Below are 27,335 nucleotides of genomic sequence, written 5' to 3' on the forward strand. Positions count from 1 at the left end.
ATGGTGCTTTTGTAAACCATTTGATTATCAAATAATAAATGACCACGTATTTTTGTGAATTTATTCATAGTTATATTTTTAAGTAAATATAGTAGGTGCAATGCATGACACAACAATTATCTGCCTGGTAGGCTTTGAGAGTAAACAAATAAGGATAATTTTCCATTCAAAGAAATTCTTGGATTTGACTTCAGCCATATTTAAATTCTTTCTGTGAATTGCAGGAATGTTCTTTGGGCTTTTGACTCCAGAGACCACGATGTCACATTCAACAGGTAACTGAGTACAGTTACACCCCCTATGGCCTTTAAGACTAAGTCTTTCAAAAATATAATGTGTTGATGACTCAGCTGAATATCATATGGCAGCAGACATTCAAGTTTAATGAAACCAAGCAGGGCAAATTAAGAATGACTGATTGCTGGAAAAGTGTCACGAATGGCTAATGAGTAGCAAGGCTCCAATGATTGCAGGTAGTGACCCAATTCGGTACAGCCCAACTTTGTTATTTGTTTTATTAATCAAAATCACTATAGTTAAAAAACAAGTTACTCTAGATAAGCAACGAAACACTTCTTTGTTTCCAGAAGAAAAAGTTCTTGGCAACTTGGCTTAGACTGATGCACCTGCAAACTGATTCAGATAAAATCCCAGTCATACAGGACGCACTTGGATTCTGGAATGCCTGGAAATGTACAAGAGCTTTAGGACACTAAGAAACTTCACCGGGAATTCCATGTGAAAGTGGAAAACAACATTAGAGGCCATCAAGGCAAGAAAAGTCCTTGGATGGTTTCATCCTAAATCCATCACCCTGAGACTATGCTCAGCAGAAGGAAGGAGGCCTAGGACTAGTGAGTGTCAGAACAGTATCCAGGATGAAATATCATGGCCACAACTGACCACATGCTTAATGAATACCTTGGAAGCAGTAAAAAAGAAGAGGAGCAAGTAGAAGAACCATCATGGAATCCTAAAAATGGTGCTTAGAATTAGCTCTGAGCACAAGATAGATGGATGCTTTTGTCTATCACACCAGGCAAGCTCTTGTGTGCAGGCAGTGCAGAGATGTCGTTGAGATAATCCAGTATAACATAACAGCTGAATGCAAGATAGATTAATTTAGACTATGGCTCCACAGCATAGATTGTCGTAAATCATTTAGAACGGTGCCGTATCAGTGCCAGACCATTTTATTAAATCATAGGGTGTACTTGGTTTGTCAAAGGACTTAAAGACTTAAATCCAAGTTATTTATGCATTAGTGTTGTCAGCATTAATCTCATTAAAATGACATTAACGCCATAACCGCATTAATGGTAAATCTCCGTTAATGGGTTAGCGTCTAAGCATTGTGTATGTAAACTTTATATAGCAGGTTTAAGAATCCTAATGACTTTTGAATGTATAATTGAATGTACAATTACCCTCAGCCAAATAGTAGTAACATTTTCTTAATGTCTTACATTCCACTTAGACTCACCTGATGACTGTCAGTGGTTCTTTAAATCTCCTATGACGCACTTTTAACCAAATGCATTTCAGTTTCTCCAAAACTGCTTTGCATAATGTACAAGTAAATGGACCTTCAGATCTACAGTAGGTGCATAGATAAACTACACCAGATACAGTGGAACATATCAGGCACTGGTTTAACTCTATGTATCATTTTTTATATAATTTAGTAAAACCAATCTGTATGCCTTTATTTCAAAGTTGGTATATTGAAAAAAGTGCTTGTGTATTTCTTGTTTCCAGACTAATTTGTCTACATATACAAAATCTTGTATATGAAGAAGAAATTTAGTGAACTCAAAATCACTTTTTTAAAATTCATCCAAGAATAAATGAATCAATTACAATTCGTATATTTAAATGACCTGTCAAAAAAAGCATCTTGGGAAACAACCTGGGAAACAAACAAGCAGGCATGAGTGGACGACAGAATTGATATGATAGTTTGCACTCAGGCAGATAATAAAGATAATACCAAAGCCTTAATACCATAACTATAGAAAAAATTATATAATGTCTGTTTCTATATTTTTCTTTTATGGAAATGTTAAAGTTGTCCAATGAATTGGCGTCATTAATATCAATGGAGAGTTATAGTTGTGTCATTGGGATGGAAGTTTACCTATTTTGCTTTTAAAATAATTTAGCCAGCTTCTACTGCTTCTGTAACTTTATAGTACACCTTATTATACATAACCAAAACATATGACATATTTGTGCATTCAGTGGATGACAGCAAGTTATTATTCTGCATGTTTTGGGCTGCAGGAAGTTTCCTAATGCTTTTGATGACTACCACCAGGATGGCACTGGTTTCAACAGGGTCCAGTAAAACAGGTAAATAAGCACACATGATCATTGTTTGTTTTTGGTGTTTTTGTTTGCTTTTTATTTTGTTGTCATTGCATTTTGCATTTTTCAATCATTGATACAGTTAATATTTTAGTATACATGTATTTCAGGTCAGTATTCAGCATTCAATGTTTTTGTGGGCAGTCTGGCCTTTGTCTTCTGAACTCTCGTATCAACAAGGCATTTTCCCAGCAGAAAACTTTGTCCCACTGAATTTTGTTTTCTTTTTTTAATCATTCTCTGTTAAACAGTAGAGATGGTTCTTTGGGACAATCTCAGTAGATCAGCAGCTTCTGAAATACGTGGCATCAACAACCATGCAAAATTCAAAGTTACATAAATCCCCCTTTTCTTCTTTCTGATGTTCAGGTTGAACTTCAGCCGGTCATTTTGACCATTTCTGCATGTCTAAATGCATTGAGATACACACACGTGATTGGCTGATTAGATAAGCAGACAGCAGTTACTACTATTGCTTCACGTCAAGAGGTTTTTGGATTTGAATCCCCAGGCACTTGGGACTCTCTGTTATATGTGTTCGTGTTTGACCTTGTGCTTGTGTGTACTGTCTTTGGGTACTCTGGGTTTCTCCCACAATCCACAGACATACATAGTGTTTTAGCTGGTGATTCAAAATTGGCCAACTTAAGCATGAATGGTTAGGTGTGTCTCTATGATGGAGTGGCAACCTGTCCAGGGTGATGTAACCTGTACTTCCCCTGAGGGAAGTACAGGTTACATCATTATCTTCATCTCTCAAAGTTGCGTTGGCACAAATATGGCAACACTCTAAAATATTTTCAGAAAAAAAATTATTTAATAAGACCATGATGACATAAAGTCATTGGAACAAATTGGGAATTATTTCTTGGCGTCTGTGTGTAAGACTGGATAATCTTGTGTTTTAGTGCAGTTCCACTTTATCAATGAATCCCTAACCTGGTATGAGGCTCAGAGCTTCTGCAGATTAAAATACACTGACCTGGCAACCATAAACAACATGGATGAAGAAAACCAGCTGGTCAGTACACTGGACAGTCACAAGACCGCCACATGGATCGGACTTTACAACGGAAAGAACAACAGGTGGCTGTGGTCTGATGGGAGTGGCAGAGCAGACTTCACCAAATGGAGCCTTGATCAACCAGACAACTATAATGGGGAAGAGTCGTGTGCAGAGATACAAGATGACGGCCTCTGGAATGATATTCCATGTGACTTAACCAGAGCTTATGTGTGTTATGAAAGTGAGTAAATTGCAATTACAGTTGAAACTGTTGTGAGTGATCATAATTGATCATAATTTTAACTCATTCACTGCCATGGACGTCTATAGACGTCAATTACGTTTTTCAATGGGAGGGGCTAGAATACAACCTCGGGCAGCTTGTCAGTGAACATCAGACTGCTTGAAATGTATTTTTCACAAAAAGCTCGTTTTCTCCCTTTTTGTGGTCAAAACAGGCATTTTTGGTGGAACCCACCTCTCTTCTACAGCTGATTACTAAAGAATGGAAAATGGTAGAAACAAGCTTTTTTTTTTTTGGATGGAAGAAGAGAGTCTGTTCTTCATTTTGGTAGGTTCAGCGTTTATATGATCATAACACAGTTTTCTGTGGCTCATCAAAAATGAGTAAGAATGCTCAAAAGCCCTGGCAGTGAATGAGTTAATATGAAATTTTTATTGATGATAATCAATTTAATCTATATAATATTTAAAAACAAAAATGAAAACGTGACCGAGTGACTAGCACACAAAATGATAATTTGCTAGCGGTGAGATTATGAGAACTCACTGTGCTGATTCGAACAGTTGTGGTCCAGACTGAAGTAACTCAACAGCCATGTTTCCAAAAGGATGTAAAATATCCCACCAACTCTGGCTGTTCTCTGGGTAGGTCTGTATTTTCTCCTCAGGTTCATCTCAGCGCTTTTGCGTGAACTTTAGGATGAATTCCAGCAAAAAAAAAAACAAAATAAAATAAATATAAAATATTTTTAATGTAACAAAGATACAGCAAGTTTATTTCAGTAATGACAAACATCGTCCAAACAATGGCTGAGCAAACCAGTAGATTAGTGGCTACAATGGCGGCACTCCGGCTCCTTTTCACTCATCTTCTTTTAGAAGTCAGTCCAGCAACAGGCATTTGAAACATGGGCAAGACCAGGTACTTTTCTTTCAAAGGAGATGTTTAATGAAACTGTAAATTAACACTGCAAGACTTGGTGAAAAAACTGTGTTGCTTCCAGTTTATCCGACTTCCAACTATCTAAGCACATAATTACCAAAAAGCGCATCAGAATTTCACATTTCTGTATTATATGCTTTTAACATAACAGTATTTGAAAATCATCTGAAAATTATACTTAACAACAAAAAATTTATATTTCTCCTTTTAACCCCTTTTACCAGAACCAGTGAACTAGCCTTTAATTGGCTCTTACAGTGGCCAAACAGACTTAATGAAAGAGCAAATGATCTACTGACCAAAATAATACAGGTCAAGCCTAAGTTGTACTTCAGTTAAATTTAATTTCATTTATATAGCAACAAATCATTAAAAAAAAGTTGCTTCAAGGCGCTTTATATTTTAACCTCCTAAGACCTGAACTCTTTCATGGCATGCATTTTTAATTTCTCCTTGCTATTTGGGCTGATTGGGACTTGATGAATGTAAAAACAAAGAATTATCTTTTAACCTGATTTTGCTCTTCAAGGGCCTGATTCATTTTAAAGTTTGATAAAACTGTGGCAGTATAATGTCCTCGTAAGTGGATAACAGGCCCTTGTATAAAAAAAAAAAAAAAACAAGATTTTGTAGACAACCCCAAAATGTGATGTCCACATATATGGACAACAGGTCCAAGTGTTTATGACCAGAAACATCATGGCTCTGCTGTTAGTAATTTGGCTCTAAATCACTTACCTGACTATTTTTCTTGGCAGAAAAAACAAGTCTAACTCCTTTTTACTCCTCTCCCCTTGTGTGTCTCTAGTTCAGCAGGATGGCAGCAAGAAGTATGTGGTTTACACACAGGGGCAAACCTGGCAGAGCAGTCAAGATCTGTGCAGACAGAATCACACTGATCTGGCATGTGTGCTTACAGACAAGGAAAATGCAGCGATTGCTGCAGTTACCACCAAAGCGTGGATTGGTCTGTTTAAAGATGCTTGGGTTTGGTCAGATGGAACAAAGACCTCCTTCAGGTACTGGAAAAGAGGCGGAAGTTATAGTGGAAACTGTGTTTCTGTGGAAGGATCACAGACGGGACGCTGGATACCAGCTGACTGTAACAAGAAAGCAACATTTATGTGTCAAGGAGGTAAGTTCCTGAAATGGACAAGTAATAAATCAATTTCTTTATAAGTGTGATACAACTGTTGTTTTCATTAAAGCATCAAAACGTGGGTTAAAAAATAATAATAATAATTATCACAACAATAAATGACATATTTCTTTATTTGTGTTCTACAGATGCCAAACTAAAGAAGATGGTCATAAGGATGAAGGTGAAGTCTGATGTGGGTCTCACTGACTCCGCTGCCTCCAGTCAACTCCTAATGAAGGTACAAACGTAGATTCTAGGTTCCTTGTATCTTTACTGTCGCATTATGGAAAACAAGTTGTGCAGCAAGAGTTCATAAAACAACAGTAAACACCAAACACATCACAACAAACACAAAATATCTACAGAAAAAAATATTAGAGGTAAAGAAAAGTAGCAAAAGTTTTTTATTTTGTTCCAAAACATAACGAAATTTCACTTTTAACATGATTTAAAAACATTTAAATATGATTATTACCTGCATGACAGGGACATAAAGCTATGTGTGGTAAATCTAACAAGTATGAAAAACAGCTCTTTTCTTTTATAATGTTTTTCTTCAAGTTGGAGACCATCCTGAGAGATCAAGGGGTGGCTGATTTCAAACTCAGCTGGCAAAGTGATAAAAATGGCAGTCTCTTTCAGCGTTAGTTGGAAACTATGGAGAAGACGGGTAAGAGATGCTCACTGCAGACTGTATACACCATGCTGCAATTGAACTAGTTTTCATTTGAAACATATTAATCATTGTGGAAAGAAATATAGTCAATATAGTTAAAAACCAAAAAGTTAAACATGTTTTTCTCTTTCCAGGATGCTGACTGCAGAAGTACCTATGTTGCTTTACTGTAGCGCTGATGGATGGAAACAGATTATTTAAAGATTGGTTCTCACCTCACTGAATTTAGGTGGAAACTATAGGTTGGAAGTAGCACTCATACAATATAATATTAAATAAGGCAATGATATGAACTGAAATCCAAGTGCTAATAATAGATGCAAATCATTTTTAAGCATTGTAAAATGTGCCTGGTTTGGACATCGCAGTCCAAGTGCTTTGTTTTGCAAAAATGAGCTTTAAAAATGCAAGAAGAATAGCTTTCTCTGCCTATTCCTGTAGCTTGAAAGAAACAAAAAAACAAAACAAAAAACAAGTTTGTAGTTGTTCTATTACCTTGTTAAGGATTCTTGTGCTTTTATGTGGCCTCTATAATGTTAAAGGCTGTCCACAATAAAGTAACTTTCTGAATTTTCAACCTTTTATTCATATTTATGTATTGATTTCGTACTGGTTTTTGATTCTGATTCCCCACACTCATTATTGTCTTGATTTTGTTCTTTGTTATGTTCTAAAACCATTTATAGTACCATTTAATTCTTTTTTTTTAATCACAAGTGATTCTTAGAGTCAGAGTCAGAAAGACTTATCCCCAAGAGGCAATTAAGATAGATGATACCTTGCCAAATGGATATACAATACAGAAACATCACGCTGGGGAAGTAGTGATGGGATTTCCGGCTCTTTTTAGAGAACCGGCTCTTTCGGTTCGGCTCACTAAAAAGAGCCGGCTCTTTCAGCTCCAAACCGGCTCTTCAGGTTGTTTTGTTGCTTTAATTAATTTATTATTAACAACAATATAAAATTATGCACAAAAGGAATTACTAACGTAAAAAAAAAGTAGTTTTATTTATATATGTTTATATATAAATATATGCGGTGGCCCCTAGAGACAAAACACGTACAAACTCCAAAACACATTTCTAGCATGAACTGAACTTCCAAAGCAGAGCTACTAGATCACTTAAATTACACAATTGAAAGCATGTGTGTATTGTTTGTGCATTTATACACAAGCACTCACATATATTCAAATAATTAAAAAAAAAAAGTTCATCTACCTGTTACTACCACACACCAAATCCGGTCGTTGGTACTTGCTGGCTTGTGTAGCCACAAGGTAACAAAATCTCAACACTGCGCCCAGCATCCTGGAGCACTTCTGTTGTCTTTTGTACGTGTTTTGAGTTTTTATATGCTTCTGAGTTTTTGCGTGCTTCGGAGTTTGTACGTGTTTTTACGTGTTTTGGAGTTTGTACGTGCTTCAGAGTTTGTACGTGATTTGGAGTTTGTATGTGCTTTGTCTCTAGGGGCCACTGTAAATATACTTTTATTTATTCACTCCACATAAAATGTAATAAATAAATCATATAATACAAAAATCAACTATTCACATTTCAACTTTTAACTATTTAAATTTTCAGCTTTTTCCTTTTACAAATTTAAAGTGAAAGCAACACAAAACACTGCAAACCACAACACAATTAAATATAAATTATAATATGAAAACAAAAAGAAGATGCATATTCTCTGTCATATGGACCTGCATGAATAAACTTTCTGAATCCTTTATCATCTGCAACCGAAAATAGTTGTGAATGATTACTATACCTTTCTAATGTGACGCTGTTGTCCCTGGCTCTCTTTCTCTCTCTCTCCCTCTGGCTCTGTTCCTGTGCTACTCAGTGTAACTACCGCCCCTCCCCCCTCTGCCCAGCGGCGGAGCGAAGCGGAAAAAAAGTGCAAGAGAGAGGCTGAGAGAAAAAAACAAACAAACCACGTGACGGCTCGCGATAAGGAGCCGGCTCGCGTCGTTCACGTCAAAGAGCCGGCTCTAAGAGCCATTTCGTTCGCAAACGACCCATCACTATGGGGAAACAGGTCAGGCCTGGTAGCACTGGCCAGTTGACCGCACGAGCAGTGACCCAGAACCAAAACAATGGAAAATGCACAACATGAGGAAACAACATGGGGGGGAGGGGGTGTCTGTGTCAGTGTACATGCGTGTGTGTGTGTGTGTGTGTGTGTGTGTGTGTGTGTGTGTGTTCCGTGTTCAGCCAAGAGAAAGTGTCCCTTCACTCGCTTGGGCAAAAGTCAACAATCTTCAGTTGACGCGGCTGGCCTTGATTGAGGAGGGAGAGAGTCACATCAACAGTCTTGTTATCTAAAGGAGAGTTTTGCCTTGAGCATCCAGCTGGTGCCAGGGGGGTCGCATTAGATGAAGATGGTAGTTGTTTTGGTTAGCGTGAACAAACTGCTTCCAGTTTTCCAGTTGGTCTAATGTCCGTCACTGGTCACCAGGTCTCTCAATTCCCGTTCTTCTTCTCCAAGATCTTGTCCATATTGCTTTCAATAAACACAGTCTGAGTACTCACAGCCCTGCCCATCATCTATCATGTCGGCCAGCCTTGTGGGATTTTAAACAGCTCTAGCCGATTCTTGTACTTCGATAAGCCAGCTCCAATCAGCCAGAACTCTGTTATCATGGTTCTGAATTGATAGATGTCTTTCAATGTCCTCCATCGAGTGTTGTCAGACACATGACGTAAGCAACCATTGAGTATCTGGCAGCAAATGTCTCCGCAAGACAATCAGTTTTTCAGTTTCGTTAAGGGACCTGTTGATCAAATCCATAATTCTTCTTTAGGTTTTTAGAGAACAAGTCTGGAAGACTCTCTTAGGGATAGAGAATAAGCGAGACTATGCAAAAGACATGAGAAGCCAAGCAGGAAAGATAAGGGAGAGGGAGAAGGAGAAAGTGCAGCCGCCTCCGTCAAGAGCCAAGAAAAGACATGCCAAATGTAACACACTTAAAATAAGTTACTTGATTAAAAAATATTTACACATAATTAAAATGTTTTCATTTTTCATTGTTTTTAATTGCATAAAGCCTACTTTCAGTTTCATAATTATGTCCAACATGTTGCTCAGTTTTTGTATAGAGAAACTGATGCTATTTACTGACTCTTTGTTTGAGGTTTTCATGCATGGATTATAAAACTGTCACCTGTTTAGGTAAACCTTTTGCTTTACTTTCAACCACTTTTAAAATCTTTCAGTATTTTAAAACCCAAGTTTCATGAGTGCATTTTAGAACACAAGATGGTAATGAAACCAGCTATGGTGTATGGCTTGGAAAGAGCTATGGATATATCATATCTGATTTGAAAGAAGAAACAGGAAATTGTCTGTGGTAATGTTAAACGCAGTTAAAAATGATGAACAATATCAGGTAACTAGAGCCTGAGTCATGCTTTAAGAGTATATTTATAAATTATTAATTAAATATAGATTTAGATAGCGTATGAACATTAATTCAAATCCTGTTTTAAACAGTTTAACAAATAATGTCATTAAGAGTGCCAATGAAATTCCAGATTCCAATAGATAATAAAATACTCGGGAAAATTTTGCCTTCACATTTCAAATTTTGCCTTCAAATTTTGGCTATATATATGATTGAGGCATCATCTGTACTCTGTAATATGCATGAATGGATAGAAGAATAAGACAACCTTTACTATTTTTTTAATTATCAAAAAGTTAAGTTAACAAAAATCACAGTGTGTGCCTTTTATTACCAAATGTGGTCCACAGACCATGTACCATCCATCCATCTTCTTCCACTTATCTGGCAGCAGCCAGGCAGAGAAGCCCAGACCTCCCTGTCCCCAGCCACCTCCTCCAGCTGACCAAGGTGTTCCCAGGCCAGCTGAGACATAAAATCTTTTCAGCGTGTCCTGGGTCTGCCCCGGGACCTCCTCCTCTGAGCCCCTCCCAGATGGCCGAACCTCTCACCCTATCTCTAAGGAAGGCCAGCCACCCTTTGGAGGAAGCTAATTTCTGCTGCTTGTATCCGCAATCTCATTCTTTCGGTCACTACCCACAGCTCGTGACCATAGTTAGAAGGTAGGGACGTAGATCGACCGGTAAATTGAGAGCTTCGCTTTTACACTCAGCTCCCTCTTCACCACAACAGACCGGTCGATCTCCGGCTTCCTTCTCCCGTCACTAGTGAACAAGCAGTGTTGGGTGTAACATGTTACTAAGTAAGGCATTACTGTAATTAAATTACTTTTCCACTGAAAAAGTAGAGTAACTGATTACTGTTCATTTTTAGGTATTTTAATTACAGTTACTTACAATGCACTTGCGTTACATTGTAAAATAATTAAACTCGCTGAATATCATTATTTAATTTCAATAATTTGTCTTCTAAACGTAGAAGTAAACTCTGCCGCTTTAACATCGCTGTAGTGCAGCTGCGCGTCATTTCGCATTTTCACCATTTTGTGACCCAAACAGTATTTACAAAGAAACAAATAAGAAACTCAACTCTATAATTAACTCAGTTCAAATAAACATAACTGAACTTAAATCAACTGAAATTAAGGTCAACCTGCACACAGCTACACTGACCTGAACCTTTCTCTCAAAACACCTGAGTTCTTCTGCTTAAATAGTCCACTTAACCAAACAATTTCTCCTCTGGACTATTCCATTCAGTAGGTAGGTAAGATGAACATGATTATATTCAAACCTCTACTACTCCTCTTTACTGGCAACATGAACTCTGTGGTCTAATCAATACATATTACAACAATAAATCTATTTCTTCATAAACCCTGTAAAATAAACTTTATTAAATTATAAGAGTTCTTCCCCTTCTGCACTTGGTCTCTTCCTGTGACCCCAGATGAACCCAGAAGGTATAAAGCAGGAAGTAAAACTACATTTCCTCCTTTTGTTTCTGGAAGACAGGTAGGTAAGGCAAGTTCTAAACAATACAAATTAACAGTTGAAATAAAGAACATGTTAACTTAAACTTGTAGGAATTGATTTAAACCAAGATATTATATAATCTGTAAAAGTGCACAACATAAACAAACCTGGGATAGTAGATGTTTGCCTCTTGCAGATTACATGTGAAATATGGTTAAATCAAAGCAAGAATGTTAACTAAGAATATAGACAAATGGTCTTCTCACCCACTTTGTCACAAACTTTATTTGTATAGCACGTTTAAAAGACCAGCGGTACACCAAAGTGCTTTACAATAAAAACAGGAAAATTAAGACAATAAATGAAAGACTATTAACAAAGACTTCTCAAGATTCTTGTCCCTAATAAACAGCCTCTGTCATTATTAGTGATCATAATTATTATTTTCATGTTTATTATCACTTTTTTGTGTACTCATGTTTTTTTGTTAATGACTTTGAGCTGAATCCCAGGATGGATAATTAACTTCCGGTCAACCTGAAAAAAAAATGTTAACATTGATTTTAATGATAACCACAAAGCTTCTACAACTACTTTAAATTAATAAAAGTGTATCACGAACTCTGACTCATAGACACAATGATCACCTGCAGGTCACCTGATGTCTGTGATACTAACTTAAACACATTTAAATTAAATATTATTAACTTGGCTTTGTTTAATTCAACAGTGTCAGAGCTGCAGCAGATGTAATCAGTACAGCTGTGTTACAAAAAGCATCAGAATAGTTTAAACTTGATGAAAAACAAACTGTGAAGACAAGAGGAGTCCATAACTCAGCCTGGTTTTCATCCAGGCTGACCCTCATCCGCAAAACCTTTATTAGAAACTTTTAAAAAGGCATTTGCTTTTACATGGTCATCTATTATACATAGCTGTTTCCACTTTAGGGCCACATGCTGCATCTGTGTGGTGCAAAAGTCTTCAGCCACCCTTCATCTCTTTATATGCAGCAAAGACCTGACACAGCACCTGATGATGCATCTGAACCTTCAGCTGAATCTTTTACTGTTCAATGAAGCCTCATCAGAAATGGTCTCAGTGGAAGGGTGGCTGCGAAGAATTAAGGAAGAAAAACAAAGAAAAGGCTGAGGTCCACCAAATGTCAAAAGAACTGGGCTGAAAATCAGTGGGAATGGCTCTGATGACACGATGAATACAAATTTGACATTGTTGGAGATCTTGTTAAAATTGATGAATTATGAACAGAAAAGGACCGTCAGAGTTTGATCCACCATGAAATAACATTTGGAAAACATCTGACTTCTTAGTTGTTATTTATCCACATTGTTTTTATTTTATTTGCTAGATTTCCATTTATGTTTACATGTTTCAGTAGATTACTGCAACTGTTTCCCATTTTCTTAGCAAAATATTAAGAAATGAGGGATGGCTCATGACCTGTGCACAGTACTGTACTTAAAAAGTAAAATATTTAATATCAGAAGAAAAACAACTCACCATTTGACTTTGTGCAGCAATACAACAAGAACAGGAGGAACATGAAAACGAACATTAGTCTAAAGATCATCAGAACAACAAATGAAGAGCTTTCAGGATCGAGCATATCTGTTGTAAAAAAAAAAAAAGGCACATTAACTGCTACCATCTTGAAACTTTTCCTCAGAATGAAAAGTTCTCTACAGTCTTCAACACACCTGAGTGAAATACTTCAGTTTGACATCACTCAGGCCAATCTTTATGTTACATTCAGAATCTAGTTCTAGTCCCGCTCCTTATCCACTGCATTATATTACTGTAAAATGCCATCGTCCTTGTGAACAGAAGCATTTTTAAAGCTGCTATTTTAGTGTTTAGTGTTTATAAGCACAGTGTAAGCACAAAGGGGTGAAATATCAGCTTCCTTTTGTTCTTTGCAAAACTGACACTAACTTTCTCCCTTCACACTCCCACTCAGTGTCTTCTCCAGGATCTCACATCTGATTATTATCTTGACTAGTCTGCATATTTGAGGCCAAATGTGTTGCAATATCTCAAAAACTGTGAATTACTGATCCAGGCATAAAACTGAAAATAAAAAACGTTTCTACATTTTGTCTTTCTATGACACTCACTGATGAAAAGCTCACCATTTTCATCAATGATGAGTGGATCACTGTACTCTGTGTAGTAGACTGGGTGTCCTCTTCCTCCTCTGCACCTGTAGAGTCCTTCCTGTGAGACACTGATTTGTCCTACTGAAGGGAACTGCATCTGCATCTGAACAGCATCTTGTGTGGTCAGAGGTTCAGATGAGTTTACATCTCTGTACCAGTAGAATTTCCATCCAGATGATGAGTTCACTGAGCAGCTAAGGGTCACACTGCCCCCTACTGGAATGTCTCTCACATCAATAGTTATTTGGGCCTTTGGGTGATCTGCTGTTGAGTTTAAACAAAGACAGAAATAAAATAGATATTACACCACACACAGGCCAGGATTACACTACCCTGATGTTATGTGCCTTCATTTTGCATTTTTCTTCTGGTCTTCCTCCTCCAATTACCAAATTGTAACAGTGTGAGTATGTGCAACATAGTGCAATGGCCCAAACTGTTAACACTGATGTCATCGCCTCTCACACACTCATTCCTCTAATACATAGCTGTAATGCCTTTTACATAGTTTCATTTTGATGCTTTTTTCATTTACAGACTGCAACAGTTTACTTTGGCTAGACAACTTCGTCCTGCATCATGAGAAGAAATCAACACTTGCCTTCCTGTAAGAGGAAAAGAAAATCCTGCTCATCTCGCTGTAACTTCCTGCAGATCACATTACACTTTTTTTTACCTTAGTATCAACATTTACACAAGACACACAAACACACGCTCGTTCAGCTGTCTTAGTGAGGACCTTCATTGACATAATGTTTGCCCTAACCCCTTACCCTAACCATAACCATTAAAAATGAATGCCTAACCTTGATCCTTAGCCTAAACCTAACCATAACCTAATTGTAACCCTGACACTAAAACCACATTTTCAGCCTTCAGGTGTGTGTCCTCACAAATGACTGTTGGTCCTCACATGTATAGTAGGATGCAGATTTCGGTCCTCACAATGATAGATAGACAGGAACAGACACACACACCCATTGTCATATCTTAGTGAGGACATCTAATTGAAAAATTGAAGGCCTAATCCTGAACCTTAGCCTAAACCTAACCATAACCTAATTGTAACCCTGACACTAAAACCACATTTTGAGTCTTAGAAATACCTTCAAACTTGCAGGGACGAGCATTTTGTCCCCACAATGGACTCTTGGTCCCCACAAATATAGTAGCATGCCAATTTTTTGTCTTTACAAAGATGTCTAAACATGTATACACACACATGCACACACACAAACCAAATCTGCCTCCCTACTTACAAAAAAAATTTTTTTTTAATCATTATTTATATCACTATTGTACTCAGGTTATGGAGCAGCAGGTCAGCATTGCTGTCCCTATACCAGCTGAAAGTTCAGGAGACAAAGTGGTGACAAACTGCCAACAATGAGCTACTATCAGCTGTAGCTCTTTGTAACAATGTAACAATGTAACATCCTTTGTAGACCATTGAATTCATCCTGGGCTCACACAACAAACATGACTTACTTGATGCTGACAATGTGAAGGCTTCACTCCACTCTGTTGAAGAATATGAGTCATCTCTGCATCGACTCTTACACATGTAGTCTCCACTGCTGGACTCAGAAACTCTGAATGTCACATCATTATTGCGTGTCCACACTTTGAGTGTCCTGGGTCCTCTCCATTTATATTCCCACTCGGTGGTTTCACCTCCTTCCTGCACCTCACATGTCAGAGTGATCGTCTCACCTCTGAATATCTGAGGCCAGTTGGGTTGTTGTTTTACAACAACTTTATTGGAAACTGTTCAAACATATTAACAGTTAAGATAAAAAATAGAAACATGTAATCAACAGAGGAACCTTAGCATCATTTGATAATCATGAGTGAATGTATATTTCATACTAAACTCACAGGTTTTCTCAATGGTGACATCATCACTTCTATCAGTGTAGTAAGCTGGGTTTCCTCTTGTTCCTCTGCAGCTGTAGATTCCTCCTTGAGATACTCTGATATCTCTGTTTTGTTGATCTCTGATTTGAAGTTCAGAGATTCTTTGGGTTCGTCTGAACCACTCATATTTCCATCCATCAGAGCTCTGCACAGAGCAGGTCAGTGTCACACTGCCCCCTACTGGTATGATTGTTGTTCCTGCTGTCAGTGTGGCCCTGGGTTTATCTGCTGTTATAAAAATGAAAGAAAAACAGATCCATACATTAAAAAAAAAGAAGCATGTGTTAATGTCATAAAACAGATAAGAGATAAGATAGAACTTTATTAATCCCTCGGGTGGGTTCCTCTGGGAAATTCGACTAAAACCTGCTACTTGCAGGAAAATCTTCAAAATTCTTCTTCATCATATTTTCTGCTCTTTGATTTTTTGCTGTCTTTCTCAACATGGTAACAGAGGCAGGGTGTATATCTCTAAATAAACAGAATATAACTGTTTTTCCATTGTCCTGCCTGACGAAGTGGACATAAAGGACCGGATTGGTTATAATGTAAGCACAATAACACAGAGTTATAAAGATACTTGAAAAACAACCACTTTTTGGCACAACACTGGGATTTGCATATTATTTTGTCACTATTTATCACTGTAAATAAACTCACTGTCTTTATTTGGAAGAGTTTGGGTCTGCTCATTACCTCTGATGTGACAACATTTAAATGTACAGGATCATAAATTTATGCTGTTGGTCACTGAGGACTTACCTAATACAGTTATAGAGACAGTATTACTGTTCTTTGTATAACTGTTGCTCGTCCTGTGACCAGAGCACTGATATTCAACACTGTGACCTGTAATTGTACATTTTAATCTGTGGTTTTTGTAATCACTGTAGCTGATAAATTCTTGACCATCCTTCTTGATTATATATTTCCAGTCAGTGTCTTTTCCTTCATTCATGTCACATTTGAAGACAATGAACTCTCCAATGAAAAAACTGGACCAGCTGGGTTCAATCGTTAGCACAGCATCTAGAATCCAACACAACCACACAGTTAACAATCTGAAACATTGAAACATTTTCTTTAGTCAAGAAGCAACAACATGTTCATAAAAATTATAAATGTGTTGCAAAAATGAGCAAAACCAGAAAGTGCTTAAAACTGATGCAGTAGGCTAAGATGAATCTTTACTAAATGAATAAAAAGAAGTCAATAAAATAAAGTGAAAACTGTTCAGTCACCTTGAGCGTGTCCAGTGCAGAGGAGCGTACAGAGCGCTACAATAAAGACAGAGACTTCAGACATTATCAAACTAAACAAACCTTTGTTAGATAAACTAAACCAGCTCCACTCTGATCTGAGTCAGTGCACTAAAATCTAATCCAGTCTACAAACAACCATGTTGGTAACAAAATATGAGAGTCGTCTGATCACATGACCTGAAATGGTACAAACGACTGATGCTCTGTTCTTCTTACTAAAACATGTTTATGGATCAGTATGAATCAAACAATAGAAGTCAGTGATGTACTCACAGAATAGGCCCAGCTCACAGAGCAAAGTGGCTCCCATCCTCACATCCAGCAGTGACACGTCTGAAAACTTCTACAACTTTCTGTAAAGAGAGAGAGTGAAGCAGCAGCACAGCAGATACCAAAGAGCTGTGAAGACCACAAACACTTTTTATAAGTTTTTGCTTCCTTCCTTTTACACAGACAAAGCAACAAGATCTGACCACAACATACTGTCACATGTTTATTGTCTCCTGCTGCTGCAGAGACATGTTACGCAGATTTTTTATGAGTAGATCACAAGTTAAAGTTAAATGTGAAGTCCTTTATTTTACACCCAGAAACACAACAAGAACAGAGCTCTGGCTGCACCTTCACATAACATAACATACTCCCTCTTGCCTCAAATACCGGGAACATTTTGGTTCTACAAGTTAATTGTTTATTTCATAATTACTTTGTGTAGTATGAATGCTCATACGGGAGGTTTTTATCAGTAGGAAAAAGTGTAAAACCTGTGAAAATATAAATAAAAGTCCAAAATTTCTACTTTTTTCTACTTGCTTATTTGTGGTGAGCAGCAGATCAAATTGAGTAAGAATTATAAATGGCTTCATGCCACATTCAGGCCAGTGACTCATTTATGCACTCAGACACGAGCAATACCTCTGTGTTACATGCACACATTTCTGCATCTCTGCCATTCAAAGACACTTTGTACATAGTTTATTTTATGTAATATTCAATACTGAACTGTACATTTAGTCTTTTTCAAGAAGAAATTTTTTATTCAGTGTTTTCATAAAAGCCTTGTTTTTATGCATTCACTGCTAATAGGGAGAACGTATGAGGTTTAAAGCCTGGAAAAGTTTGAAACCTTTTATTCTCCACAATGGAAAATGGCTAAAAAATAAAAATGCGTATCACATTATCTTCTAATTTTATAAATCCTGCATTCAGCTTTGCAGTCTCCAACATCAGTGAAATGTAGTCAGATGCTGCTCATTTTATGTGTTCACTTGTTACTTTTTCTGACACGCTTGCATTTAAATGCGGCTCCCCGTCTCTCTGCATACCTGGCCTGTACCACCGTCTTCAGAACGTCTGCCCTTCTTTCACATAATGGTGTGATCTCAGTCTTTGCATGTGATTGGCCGATTGTGTGCCCATAAAAATGAAGTTCCACCTCTTCCTGCATGTATTCTCTGCAGGACTGAAGACTCAGCTCCCACACACCGACGGGCCAGACACATGAAGCCACTGTGGATGACTGTATTTTTTGGGGGATAGACTAAAACATCTTACCAGAGTTATGGGAAAGGTTTTATCATGGCTGAGATTCTACCTGTCCAGGTGATCTCAGACTGTTAGTTTTAAAAATGATCTCTCTCAGACCTGTGCTGTGAGGCAAGGGGGAATAAATACAACAGAAAAACACTGGATAAGAAGGTTCAACATTCAGAAAGTTATTTTATTGTAGACAGAACACATGCCTCCATAAACACAGATTAGGAGAGATGGCTATCGTATAACAATATGGTGACCAAATGAAAACATCAGAGTCACTACAAAGTAATGGAGCAGTCTGGTTGCAGCTATAAATATGTTTTTTTTTTTCTACTGACTGAAAGAAGCAGAAAAAATTTTTCTTCACACAATTGTTTTTTAAAAATTGAAAGTCTTTTCAAAATAAAGCACTTAGATGCCATGTCCAAAGCACTGTAATGCAAAGTTTTCAAAGCTTGAAAGTGATTTGCATCTATTATTAGCACTTTGATTTTATTATTACAAATATTACAATATTTAATGTTATATTGCATAGGTTCTTCCTCCCACCCATAGTTACAATATTATGACCAAAACCTTAGGGGGGAAATGAGGACAAGATCTACTGTTTTAATTACACTCTTAAAGTAAGTAAAAGTTTAATTTACTTAATAACTTAGGTTAGAATATACATCAGCTGTTATGAACTACACAAGTATAGGGTAAATAAATTTGCTGAGGAACGCAACAATCTTTAAATAATCTGTTTCCATCCATCAGCTCTACAAACCACTATAATCACTAATGTTGCAGTAAAACGACATTGGCACTTCTGCTCTCAGCATCCTGTAAAGAGAGGAAAAAAACCTTTTCACTGATTGTTTGTTTGTTCTTTTACTAAATTACTTTTCACAAAATGATTGGTATGTTTCGAATTAAGGTTAGCATGATAGATGCTCCCTGTACGGAGGCCTCTCGTACCTGCGTTCTCAGTGGTCTTCAACTGAGGTTGAAATACACGTTTATATTTAAGCTGGACATCAGTCACCCCTTGATCTCTCAGGATTGTTTCCAACTAAAAGAAAAATACAATCAAAGAAAAGAATTGTTTGACATACTCTCCAGATTTAGCACACAGCTTCATACCTCTCTGTGTAACATTAAGATAACTATAATAATTAAACCATTTTTAAATCATCAGTTGGACTTATTGGAGTGTTGAATTTAAATATGTAGTAACAGTCTCTATTGCTTTCAAAAACAAATGCACACAGACCATAATGTATTATGTATAAAAATAGAATTGACAGTTTTGCTAGACAGCAAGACCTCAGGGATGAGTTCATGATGTCATAAATAACAAAGTGCTTCAGATGTGCTTCACTGAAAATATTACTCTTTTTATATTTTTGACTCTACTGAAGACTTTTTGCATACTGGTATTATTTTTTTGTTGGTAGTTTTGGTTCATTTTGTGTTTACTGTAATTTTATGAACTCTTGCAGTATAACCAGTTTCCCCTGGTGGACCCTTGAAGCTATGTTTGTACCTTCTGTAGGAATAGGCTGGAAGTAGTAGAGTCAGTGAGATCCACATCAGACTGCACCTTCATCTTTATGACCATCTTCTTTAGCTTGAGACCTGCAGAATAAAAACACAGAAAAATAATCTCAGCCATTATTTAGACTGTCTTGATGAATGCTCTTACATCCAGGAAAGGAAGAAGAAAGTTGTTTTGGTTCATCTGAGGGTTGTGTTGATTGCGATCCTTATTATGAATATTATTATTTTTCTATCCGAGTTTTGACATCACACTTTTTCCAAGAAATGACTTATTGCTTTTGTATTTCAGGAACTTACCTCCTTGACACATGAATGTTGCTTTCTGGTTACAGTCAGCTGGTATCCAGCGTCCCTGCTGTGATCCTTCCACAGAAACGCATTTTCCACTATAACTTCCGCCTCTTTTCCAGTACCTGAAGGAGGTCTTTGTTCCATCTGACCAGTACCAGGAATCTTTAAACAGACCGAACCACACTGCGTTTGTAACTGAAGCAATCGCTAAATTTTCCTGTGCTGTATGCACACATGCCAGATCAGTGTGCTTCTGCCTGCACAGATCTTGACTGTTTGGCCAGGTTTGTCCCTGTGTGTAAACCACATACTTCTTGCTGCCATCCTGCTGAACTAAAAACATACAAGGAGAGAGGAATAAAAGGAAGTTAGACATCTTTTTTCTTCCAAGAAAAGTAGAAATCAGGTAAGATTTTTAGAGCCAGATTAACATTTAGGAGGGCCAAAGTGTGGCTAAATGCCTTAAACCATTGTAATTGTGTATTGATTCATATATGTGCACACATTTAAAAGAATCACACCTGGGCTATCATTTTGTGTGCTACCCAGCTAATGATTTTTCTTTCTTTGTTTTAGATATAAGAAATATAAATTTATATTTATCTTCACCATTAAATAATTCATATCAAAATCCTGAAGGTTTTATTTCAACTTAATCACTGTATGTAATTGCATCAGTTTACATTTGCTTTAAAGATCACTGTGTCATTTACTCACTTTCATAACACACATAAGCTTTGGTTACGTCACATGGCGCATCATTCCAGAGGCCGTTATCATACATCTCTCCACATGCCTCAACCCCTCCAGAGTTGCTTGGTTCACCAGGGCTCCATTGGGTGAAGCTCATTACACCACTGCCATCAGACCAAAGCCACCTGTTGGTCTGTCCATTGTAAAGTCCAATCCATGATGATGTCACGTCCAGTGTGTTGATCAGCTGGTTTTCATCATCCATGTTATTTATGGTTGCTAAGTCGGTGTACTTTAATCTGCAGAAGCTCTGAGCCTCATACCAGGTCAGGGATTTATTGATGAAGTGATACTGCTGAAGCACTTAAAAAAAAACAGCAGATTAGCCTTTCTTTCTTCAATTAAAAACAGACAAACTGCATCACCAAAGAGCATCAACTTTCTCATGCATAAATACACATCTGATTACTCAAGTTAAACCTACCAACCAAAAATATATTTTGTTTCCCATCTCATAACTGTTTTATTCTAAAATACATTTTTTCAGTGAGTTTGTTCCAATGAATTATCTGTCTCGTGAAATCAAGAAACATGAAATAAGGAATTTAAGAAACAAGCTGGTTTTAAGAGATGAAAAACGTCTGCAACTTTAAAATATTAATTGGTTGGCAAATCTGAGGACTATAAATACCTTGGAGTACACATTGACAATAAACTGGACTGGGCTAAAAACACCACAGCACTTTACAGGAAGGGCCAGAGTCGTCTCTATTTTTTGAGGCGACTGAGGTCCTTCAACATCTGCCAGAAAATGCTCAGGATTTTCTATGAGTCTGTTGTGGCCAGTGCGATCCTCTATGCTGTTGCATGCTGGGGGAGCAGGCTGAGGGTCGCAGATGCCAACAGACTTAATAAACTGATCCGTAAGGCCAGCAATGTTGTGGGGATGGAGCTGGACTCCCTCAAGGTGGTGTAGGAGAGGCGGATGCTGTCCAAGATAAAGACAATGTTGGATAACACCTCCCACCCACTCCATGACATGCTGGTCAGTCACAGGAGCTTGTTCAGTGAGAGACTGAGATTACCGAAAAGCACCACTGAACGACACAGGAAATCATTCCTGCCTGTGGCCATCTCCCTGTACAACGCATCCACTTAACACACTGTTTGCTGCTACAACTACACATGTTTCTTTTCTAGCTATTTATTAATGAGTGACTTATGTATATATATATATATATATATATGTATATATTGTACTATTCTTAGTTAGCGTATTGTCTGTCTTGTCTTAATGTTGGTTTATGTTGGTTTATAATGGAGCACTGTAACAAAAAAATAATTTCCCCCAGGGATCAATAAAGTATTCTGATTCTGATTCTGATTCTGATAAACACGTCAATCCAGTAGGTCTCGGGAATATTCAGTCAGAAACAGATCTGCAATAAATGCTGGCCAAGAATTCAGTTCAGATATGGCTCGAAACCCAACCGTGTCCTCTTGGCTTGAAAAACGAAAACAAAACAAAAAACTGGAAATTATTAGATTATGCTGATCTTACTACTTTTGTCTACTTTTAGTTTTCCCTTTAAGTATGACAATGTATTAATTCACTGTCATTATAATCACCAAAAAATCTCCTCAATTTTAGTAAAATCCAGCTGGGTTTATCATTGCTCAAAAAAAATATAAAAATGTATTTGAAATAACTAACAGACGAACTCTCCTCTCCAGCACCCTGGCATAGACTTTCCCAGAGAGGCTGAGGAGTGTGAGTCCCCTGTAGTTGGAACACACCCTCCGGTCCCCTTTCTTAAAGACTGGATACTGGTCATGGAGGCTAACAAGGGCTGCCCAAAGAACATCTGGATTAAGACATACGGCTTCAAAAAGTTTTGGTGCTTTACAACAAACCTTCTCAGTCGCCATTGCCATTGGCAAGCAGTAGCCGCATAGACACCAGTAATTTTCCCTCACTCTCTCGTCCTTGTGTGACGGATTGTTTTCATCTTCATCTAAACTAAGTGCAGTTGACTATTTTCATTCTCTCTCTCGGGTTGCTCTGGTTCAAACTGGAAAGGTTACCCAGAGTGCATTGAGAAGTAAATAACAATGGCGGCCTACTGGTAAATCGGTTTTATGTAAAATGTGCTTAAAAGGAAAACATTTGGCGTATTTTAATACCACATATGTGTTATTGAAAGCACAGTACATATTTTAGCGCAAGAATTTCTTAATAGCCAGAGTCCTATCGGGCTTGGTTAAGACATTCTTGACATTCTGTGTTTTTTGGACTTGGAGAAGACTTTCGACCGTGTCCCTCGGGGGATGCTGTGGCGGGTGATCCAGGAGTAATGGGTGTCTGGCCTATTGCTACGGGCCATTCAGTCCTTACACAACCGTTGCAAGAGCTTGGTCCGCATCGCCGGCAACAGGCCAGACTCGTTCCTGGTGGGTGCTCCGCCAGTGCCCACTCCGGGTCAGGGACAAGTTCCTGTCCCAAGTGGAGGAGTTTAAGTACCTCTGGGTCTTGTTCACAAGTGACGGGAGAAGGGGGTGGGAGATCGACAGACGGATTGGTGCTGTGGCCGCAGTGATGCGGACACTGTACTGGTCTGTTGTGGTGAAGACAGGGCTGAGTGTAAAGATGAAACTCTCAATTTACCAGTCGATCTACGTCCCTACCCTCACCTATGGTCACAAGCTGTGAGTAGTGACCAAAAGAACAAGATCGCGGATGCAAGCAGTGGAAATGGGTTTCCTCCAAAGGGTGGCTTGCATCTCCCTTAGAGATAGGGTAAGAAGTTCGACCTTTCGGGAGGGGCCCAGAGTAGAGCCGCTGCTCCTTCACATCGAAAGGAGCCAGTTGAGGTGGTTCGGGCATCTGACAAGGATGCCTCCTAGGCGCCTCCTGGATGAGGTGTTCCGGGCATGTCCCACAGGGAGGAGACCCCGGGGCAGACCCAGGACACGCTGGAGAGATTATATCTCTCGGCTTGCCTGGGAACGCCTGGGTGTTCCCCCGGACAAGCTGGAGGAGGTGGTTGGGGAGAGGGAGGTCTGGGCTTCTCTGCTTGGGCTGCTGCCCCCACAACCCGGCCCCGGACAAGAAGAACAAAATGGATGGATGGCTGGCTGGATGGATGGATGAAAAAAACTAAACAAAACACTGACTGAGCTACTGCAGTGCATGCTTGTTTACCTGTTATATTGGACCCTGCTAAAAGCAGTGCAGTTCTGGTGGTGGTCATCAAATGCATTATGAAAATTCCTGCAAACCAAAGAAGAATGACTAGCACTCATCTACTGAATACTGCCATATTCAGTTGATGATATATCCAAACTGAATGTATAAATATATCATCTTTTTTGTTATTTTCTATGAAGTTACAGAAAGAGTAAAAAGAGTAACAATTGTTTTACACATGTATGATAATTAATTAATTTAAAACTGAACACATATCTTGACATATAGTCTTTGAATCACCTAACTAAATTCCTAAGTAATTCATTATTCAATGATGCAGGAGGTAGTAAACATGAATAATAAAAAGAATTGTTCATATCTAATGTATTGTGAAATGGAAAGTTACAAAAATCCTAACTTTGACACAATAATTTACCATCCATTTTTTTCTTCTTCTTTCTTCCCCATTTGTACAGGACGCCTAAATCTTTCTATAACGATTACACACAATAACTCTCCTTTGATGTCGATGACACCAATTAACTGAGCAAGCTTAACATTTCCTATAAATTGTTTTATACTGTTTTTTTATTTAGGCTTGCAAAAACCTTGGTGTTAGATTTGTTATAAATGCAGAGAATCATATCACATTTGGTCTCTTGACATGTCTTTTTAATGGGGGGTGTTTAGAGTTCTCTAAATACCGTTTTCAAATCTTGGCTCGTGTGATTTGGCATTTATCAATAGTTGGTCCATGACCCTGTCAGGGACACTTCCAATCCGGTTGTTCAGTGATGACGCGACGAATCCTACTTCCGGGTCTAAAGTAGTCTGCGTTTAATATGGCTTTTGTGTTGTTAACATGTTTAATGTTATGTATTTTCTTCTATTTGATCTCAAAAAGCTCCTAAAACAGTCAGTGATCACTGTTGACCTCCCTCGGCTTTTATTACCACTAATCATTTATTTAAGCTCAGTTTTTAAAACCTTAGGATGAAACTACAGCCCAGCCCATGCAGCAGTATATGAATGACTAACCTCATATGTGGATGGATCTCAGTTGTTCTCCTGGCTGAAGTTTGGTCCTTTTACAGCATCCTGCCATGCGATTACATTTGTTCCTGACCACCGACAACACTCACATTAACTTTTATTGAGTGGAAAAAAAAGTTAGCTTGTTTATATTAAGCTAACATAGCTATGTCGCTAGCGGTCACGTAGCACATCATTATATACCAGCTAGCCAAACTTCAGTAACCCTACAAACGTCACTGCTGTTTAGTTTTCTGTCTTCATTTATGCTGGAAGTGATAGCAGAGCTGTACGTTTTAATTTGTTTCCAAAACCCCGCAGTCAGGACATGCTATATTGTATTTAGATAGAAGCTAGCGAGCTAACTCCCTGCTAACTTCTAACTCCGTTAAATGTCATAAATTCCGTTTTCATGGATGCCTGGATGTTAAACTCAATTGTTACACCTGGTAGAGCAGAACGCTGATCATTTTATTAAAGATGAAAGACTTTAGACAGTTTTTCAACCCTCAGTAATGCCATAGTGATCGTTTGATATATGGACCTGCAGCGGAGTTTAGACCCAGACACGGCTAGTGACGTCAGACTGAACAATCGGATAGGGCTTAAAATCTGGGACACTCCACCAATTCTTCTCAGAATGGAAAAAGCTTCTCAGATGATAGATGAAACATCGTCAAGAAACTTAAAGAAGTCCAGACTCTTTCCAAACTCCTTACCACACTGTACTCTGTCATAACACAGTTAAACTCTATTATTCTTGTGGAGTTTCAATGACACTATGGGAATTGTATGTAAAATGATGTAAATGAGTCACTGGATGAAAAGATCTCTCTGACTGTGATAGAAATTGCTTCTTAAAACTCCGAAAAGATGACGTTTGCAAAATTTCAGTGTTTATAGACCAAGCTCACTGTTTGTTTCAAAAGTTTGGTAGCGTATTGTATCACCAAGCTAAACTCTACCATTGTTATTGAGTTTCTATGACACTGTGGACTTGCATGTAAAGCAATACAAATGAGTCAATGAATATAAAAATCTCTGTGACCAGATGTCACCCACTGTTCCAACCCTGAAAAGATGTTTCTAGGTTTTGCAACATGTTTATAGACCCATATCATTGTTAGTTTCAAAAAGCTTTCAGTCATAATATTTTCACTAGTCATATTCGATGCAGTTTTTCAGCTTCTTTACCACGAAACCGTTTTTTTATTCTCAGTTAAAAAAAATAAATGAATAAAAAATTTATTTCATTTATGAAATCTTTGTTTTTTTTTTGTGGAAATGTTTTTTTCCCTCTTTAATGAGTTTATAAGACTAAATTTGCAACAAAATCTTTAAAAAGTTTGCTTTGATTTATTTCATAGTTAACTCTTTTTTATTTTCATCATTACTTCACAAAAAATGTTTTTACTGTTTGGATTTACCTGCACAAATGAGAGTTTTATGACCCATGGTTCAGAAGAAGTAGTCTAGAAAAAAAAAAGCAAAACAGCAACTTAATACTCAGTTTTCTCAACTACAGCATACAACACCACATACACCATTTAAATATTTTGCAACCAGTACAGCAACAAGTACCAACAAGCAAAGAAAGTTAACGGTTGATCTATAAATAATTTATACTCAGAGATATACAAGTACCTGATGCGGTTCAATGACTTGATTTGCTTCTGAAACCTTCTGTGAATCTGAAGGTCTTTTGATTTACACACTATGCAAAGAAACTATGCAGACACTGAAACTTATTTGGTTATAGGTGTGCCAAAAGAGATTTAAAGAGCCAGTGACAATCATTAGGCTAGTCTAAGAAAATGAAGTAAGATTACATTTTAATATTTTGCTGTCTGCAATTATACATTAACACTACACTCGTGCAAAATCATTAAGTGATTCAGAAACAGTTAACATGACATTATAGCATTAAAGCCTGCACGTTGGTGTTACATGCTTATCCAATGTATACATGTCTAGCCCTTAAGGACCCACAGTGACACTGGTGTCACTGCCCCTTTACACTTAGAGAAAAACTATGTATAATGGTTTAACTTTGACTTTTAACTAATAAAGTCCCTAAGTGACGTCTACTGCACAAACTAGTTCAGTCATGTGACAAGTGAGGCACTCTGGGTGTTCAAGACACCATTTTCAAAGTCTTGGTCCACCTGGTTAGCTAATGAGACCACTATGCTAATTTTAAAAACTTTCTTTTTGCAAAGGTAAGCTTTTACTCATTCAGCAATTCTAAACTTTAGATAAGATGTCATAGGTCATTTGTAACCTAGTTTGGTAATATTTCTGAAACAATTTGATCTAGAATCAGTTTGTTAAATATCGCTGTGACAAATATGTCACATCGGGCATTAAACTCTAAATTTTCTTTAAAAAAATGTTGTGACATATTTGTCACAAAAAGACAAAAACTGATCATTTGCTTAGTC

At 37.7% G+C, this 27,335-nt stretch overlaps 3 protein-coding genes across 3 annotated transcripts; 1 reads left to right on the plus strand and 2 right to left on the minus strand.

The window, feature by feature from the left end:
- The first annotated feature begins 227 nt into the window (after positions 1 to 227).
- On the plus strand, positions 228 to 6,953 carry LOC145421389 (macrophage mannose receptor 1-like). The gene is made up of 7 exons (XM_080291636.1): positions 228 to 275; positions 2,284 to 2,352; positions 3,276 to 3,614; positions 5,368 to 5,694; positions 5,847 to 5,938; positions 6,262 to 6,370; positions 6,511 to 6,953. Exons 1-6 carry the CDS (start codon positions 260 to 262, stop codon positions 6,346 to 6,348), a joined length of 930 nt encoding a protein of 309 aa, XP_080147762.1. The 5' UTR covers positions 228 to 259; the 3' UTR covers positions 6,349 to 6,370; positions 6,511 to 6,953.
- A 7,835-nt stretch (positions 6,954 to 14,788) lies between these two features.
- Positions 14,789 to 16,725, minus strand: LOC113013907 (uncharacterized). The gene is made up of 3 exons (XM_080295640.1): positions 16,114 to 16,725; positions 15,313 to 15,579; positions 14,789 to 15,201 (listed from the first exon to the last, which is right to left on the minus strand). Exons 1-3 carry the CDS (start codon positions 16,427 to 16,429, stop codon positions 14,789 to 14,791), a joined length of 996 nt encoding a protein of 331 aa, XP_080151766.1. The 5' UTR covers positions 16,430 to 16,725.
- Positions 16,726 to 18,312: 1,587 nt separating this feature from the next.
- LOC145421391 (macrophage mannose receptor 1-like) lies at positions 18,313 to 26,929 on the minus strand. Its single transcript, XM_080291653.1, has 7 exons — positions 26,322 to 26,929; positions 23,878 to 23,946; positions 20,700 to 21,038; positions 19,989 to 20,315; positions 19,678 to 19,769; positions 19,110 to 19,203; positions 18,313 to 18,974 (listed from the first exon to the last, which is right to left on the minus strand). The coding sequence occupies exons 1-7, from the start codon at positions 26,347 to 26,349 to the stop codon at positions 18,967 to 18,969; spliced, it is 957 nt and encodes a 318-aa protein (XP_080147779.1). The 5' UTR covers positions 26,350 to 26,929; the 3' UTR covers positions 18,313 to 18,966.
- Between the last annotated feature and the right edge of the window lie 406 nt (positions 26,930 to 27,335).

Source organism: Astatotilapia calliptera, chromosome 3 (genome assembly GCF_964374335.1).
Source record: "Astatotilapia calliptera chromosome 3, fAstCal68.1, whole genome shotgun sequence".
Lineage (NCBI taxonomy): Eukaryota > Metazoa > Chordata > Actinopteri > Cichliformes > Cichlidae > Astatotilapia > Astatotilapia calliptera.

Coding starts and splice junctions, on each gene's coding strand:
- LOC145421391 (XM_080291653.1), bottom strand. CDS start 26,349: ATGGGTCATAAAACTCTCATTTGTGCAG. Junction 21,039..23,877: donor AGCAGGGTCCAATATAACAG/GTAAACAAGCAT, acceptor TTTTTTTTTAAG/TGCTTCAGCAGTATCACTTC. Junction 19,204..19,677: donor CCAGCCTATTCCTACAGAAG/GTACAAACATAG, acceptor TTTTTCTTTTAG/TTGGAAACAATCCTGAGAGA.
- LOC145421389 (XM_080291636.1), top strand. Junction 3,615..5,367: donor AGCTTATGTGTGTTATGAAA/GTGAGTAAATTG, acceptor GTGTGTCTCTAG/TTCAGCAGGATGGCAGCAAG. Junction 5,695..5,846: donor AACATTTATGTGTCAAGGAG/GTAAGTTCCTGA, acceptor TGTGTTCTACAG/ATGCCAAACTAAAGAAGATG.
- LOC113013907 (XM_080295640.1), bottom strand. CDS start 16,429: ATGTTTCAATGTTTCAGATTGTTAACTGTGTGGTTGTGTTGGATTCTA. Junction 15,580..16,113: donor TGTCTCTATAACTGTATTAG/GTAAGTCCTCAG, acceptor TTTTTATAACAG/CAGATAAACCCAGGGCCACA. Junction 15,202..15,312: donor TGTCACCATTGAGAAAACCT/GTGAGTTTAGTA, acceptor ATGTTTGAACAG/TTTCCAATAAAGTTGTTGTA.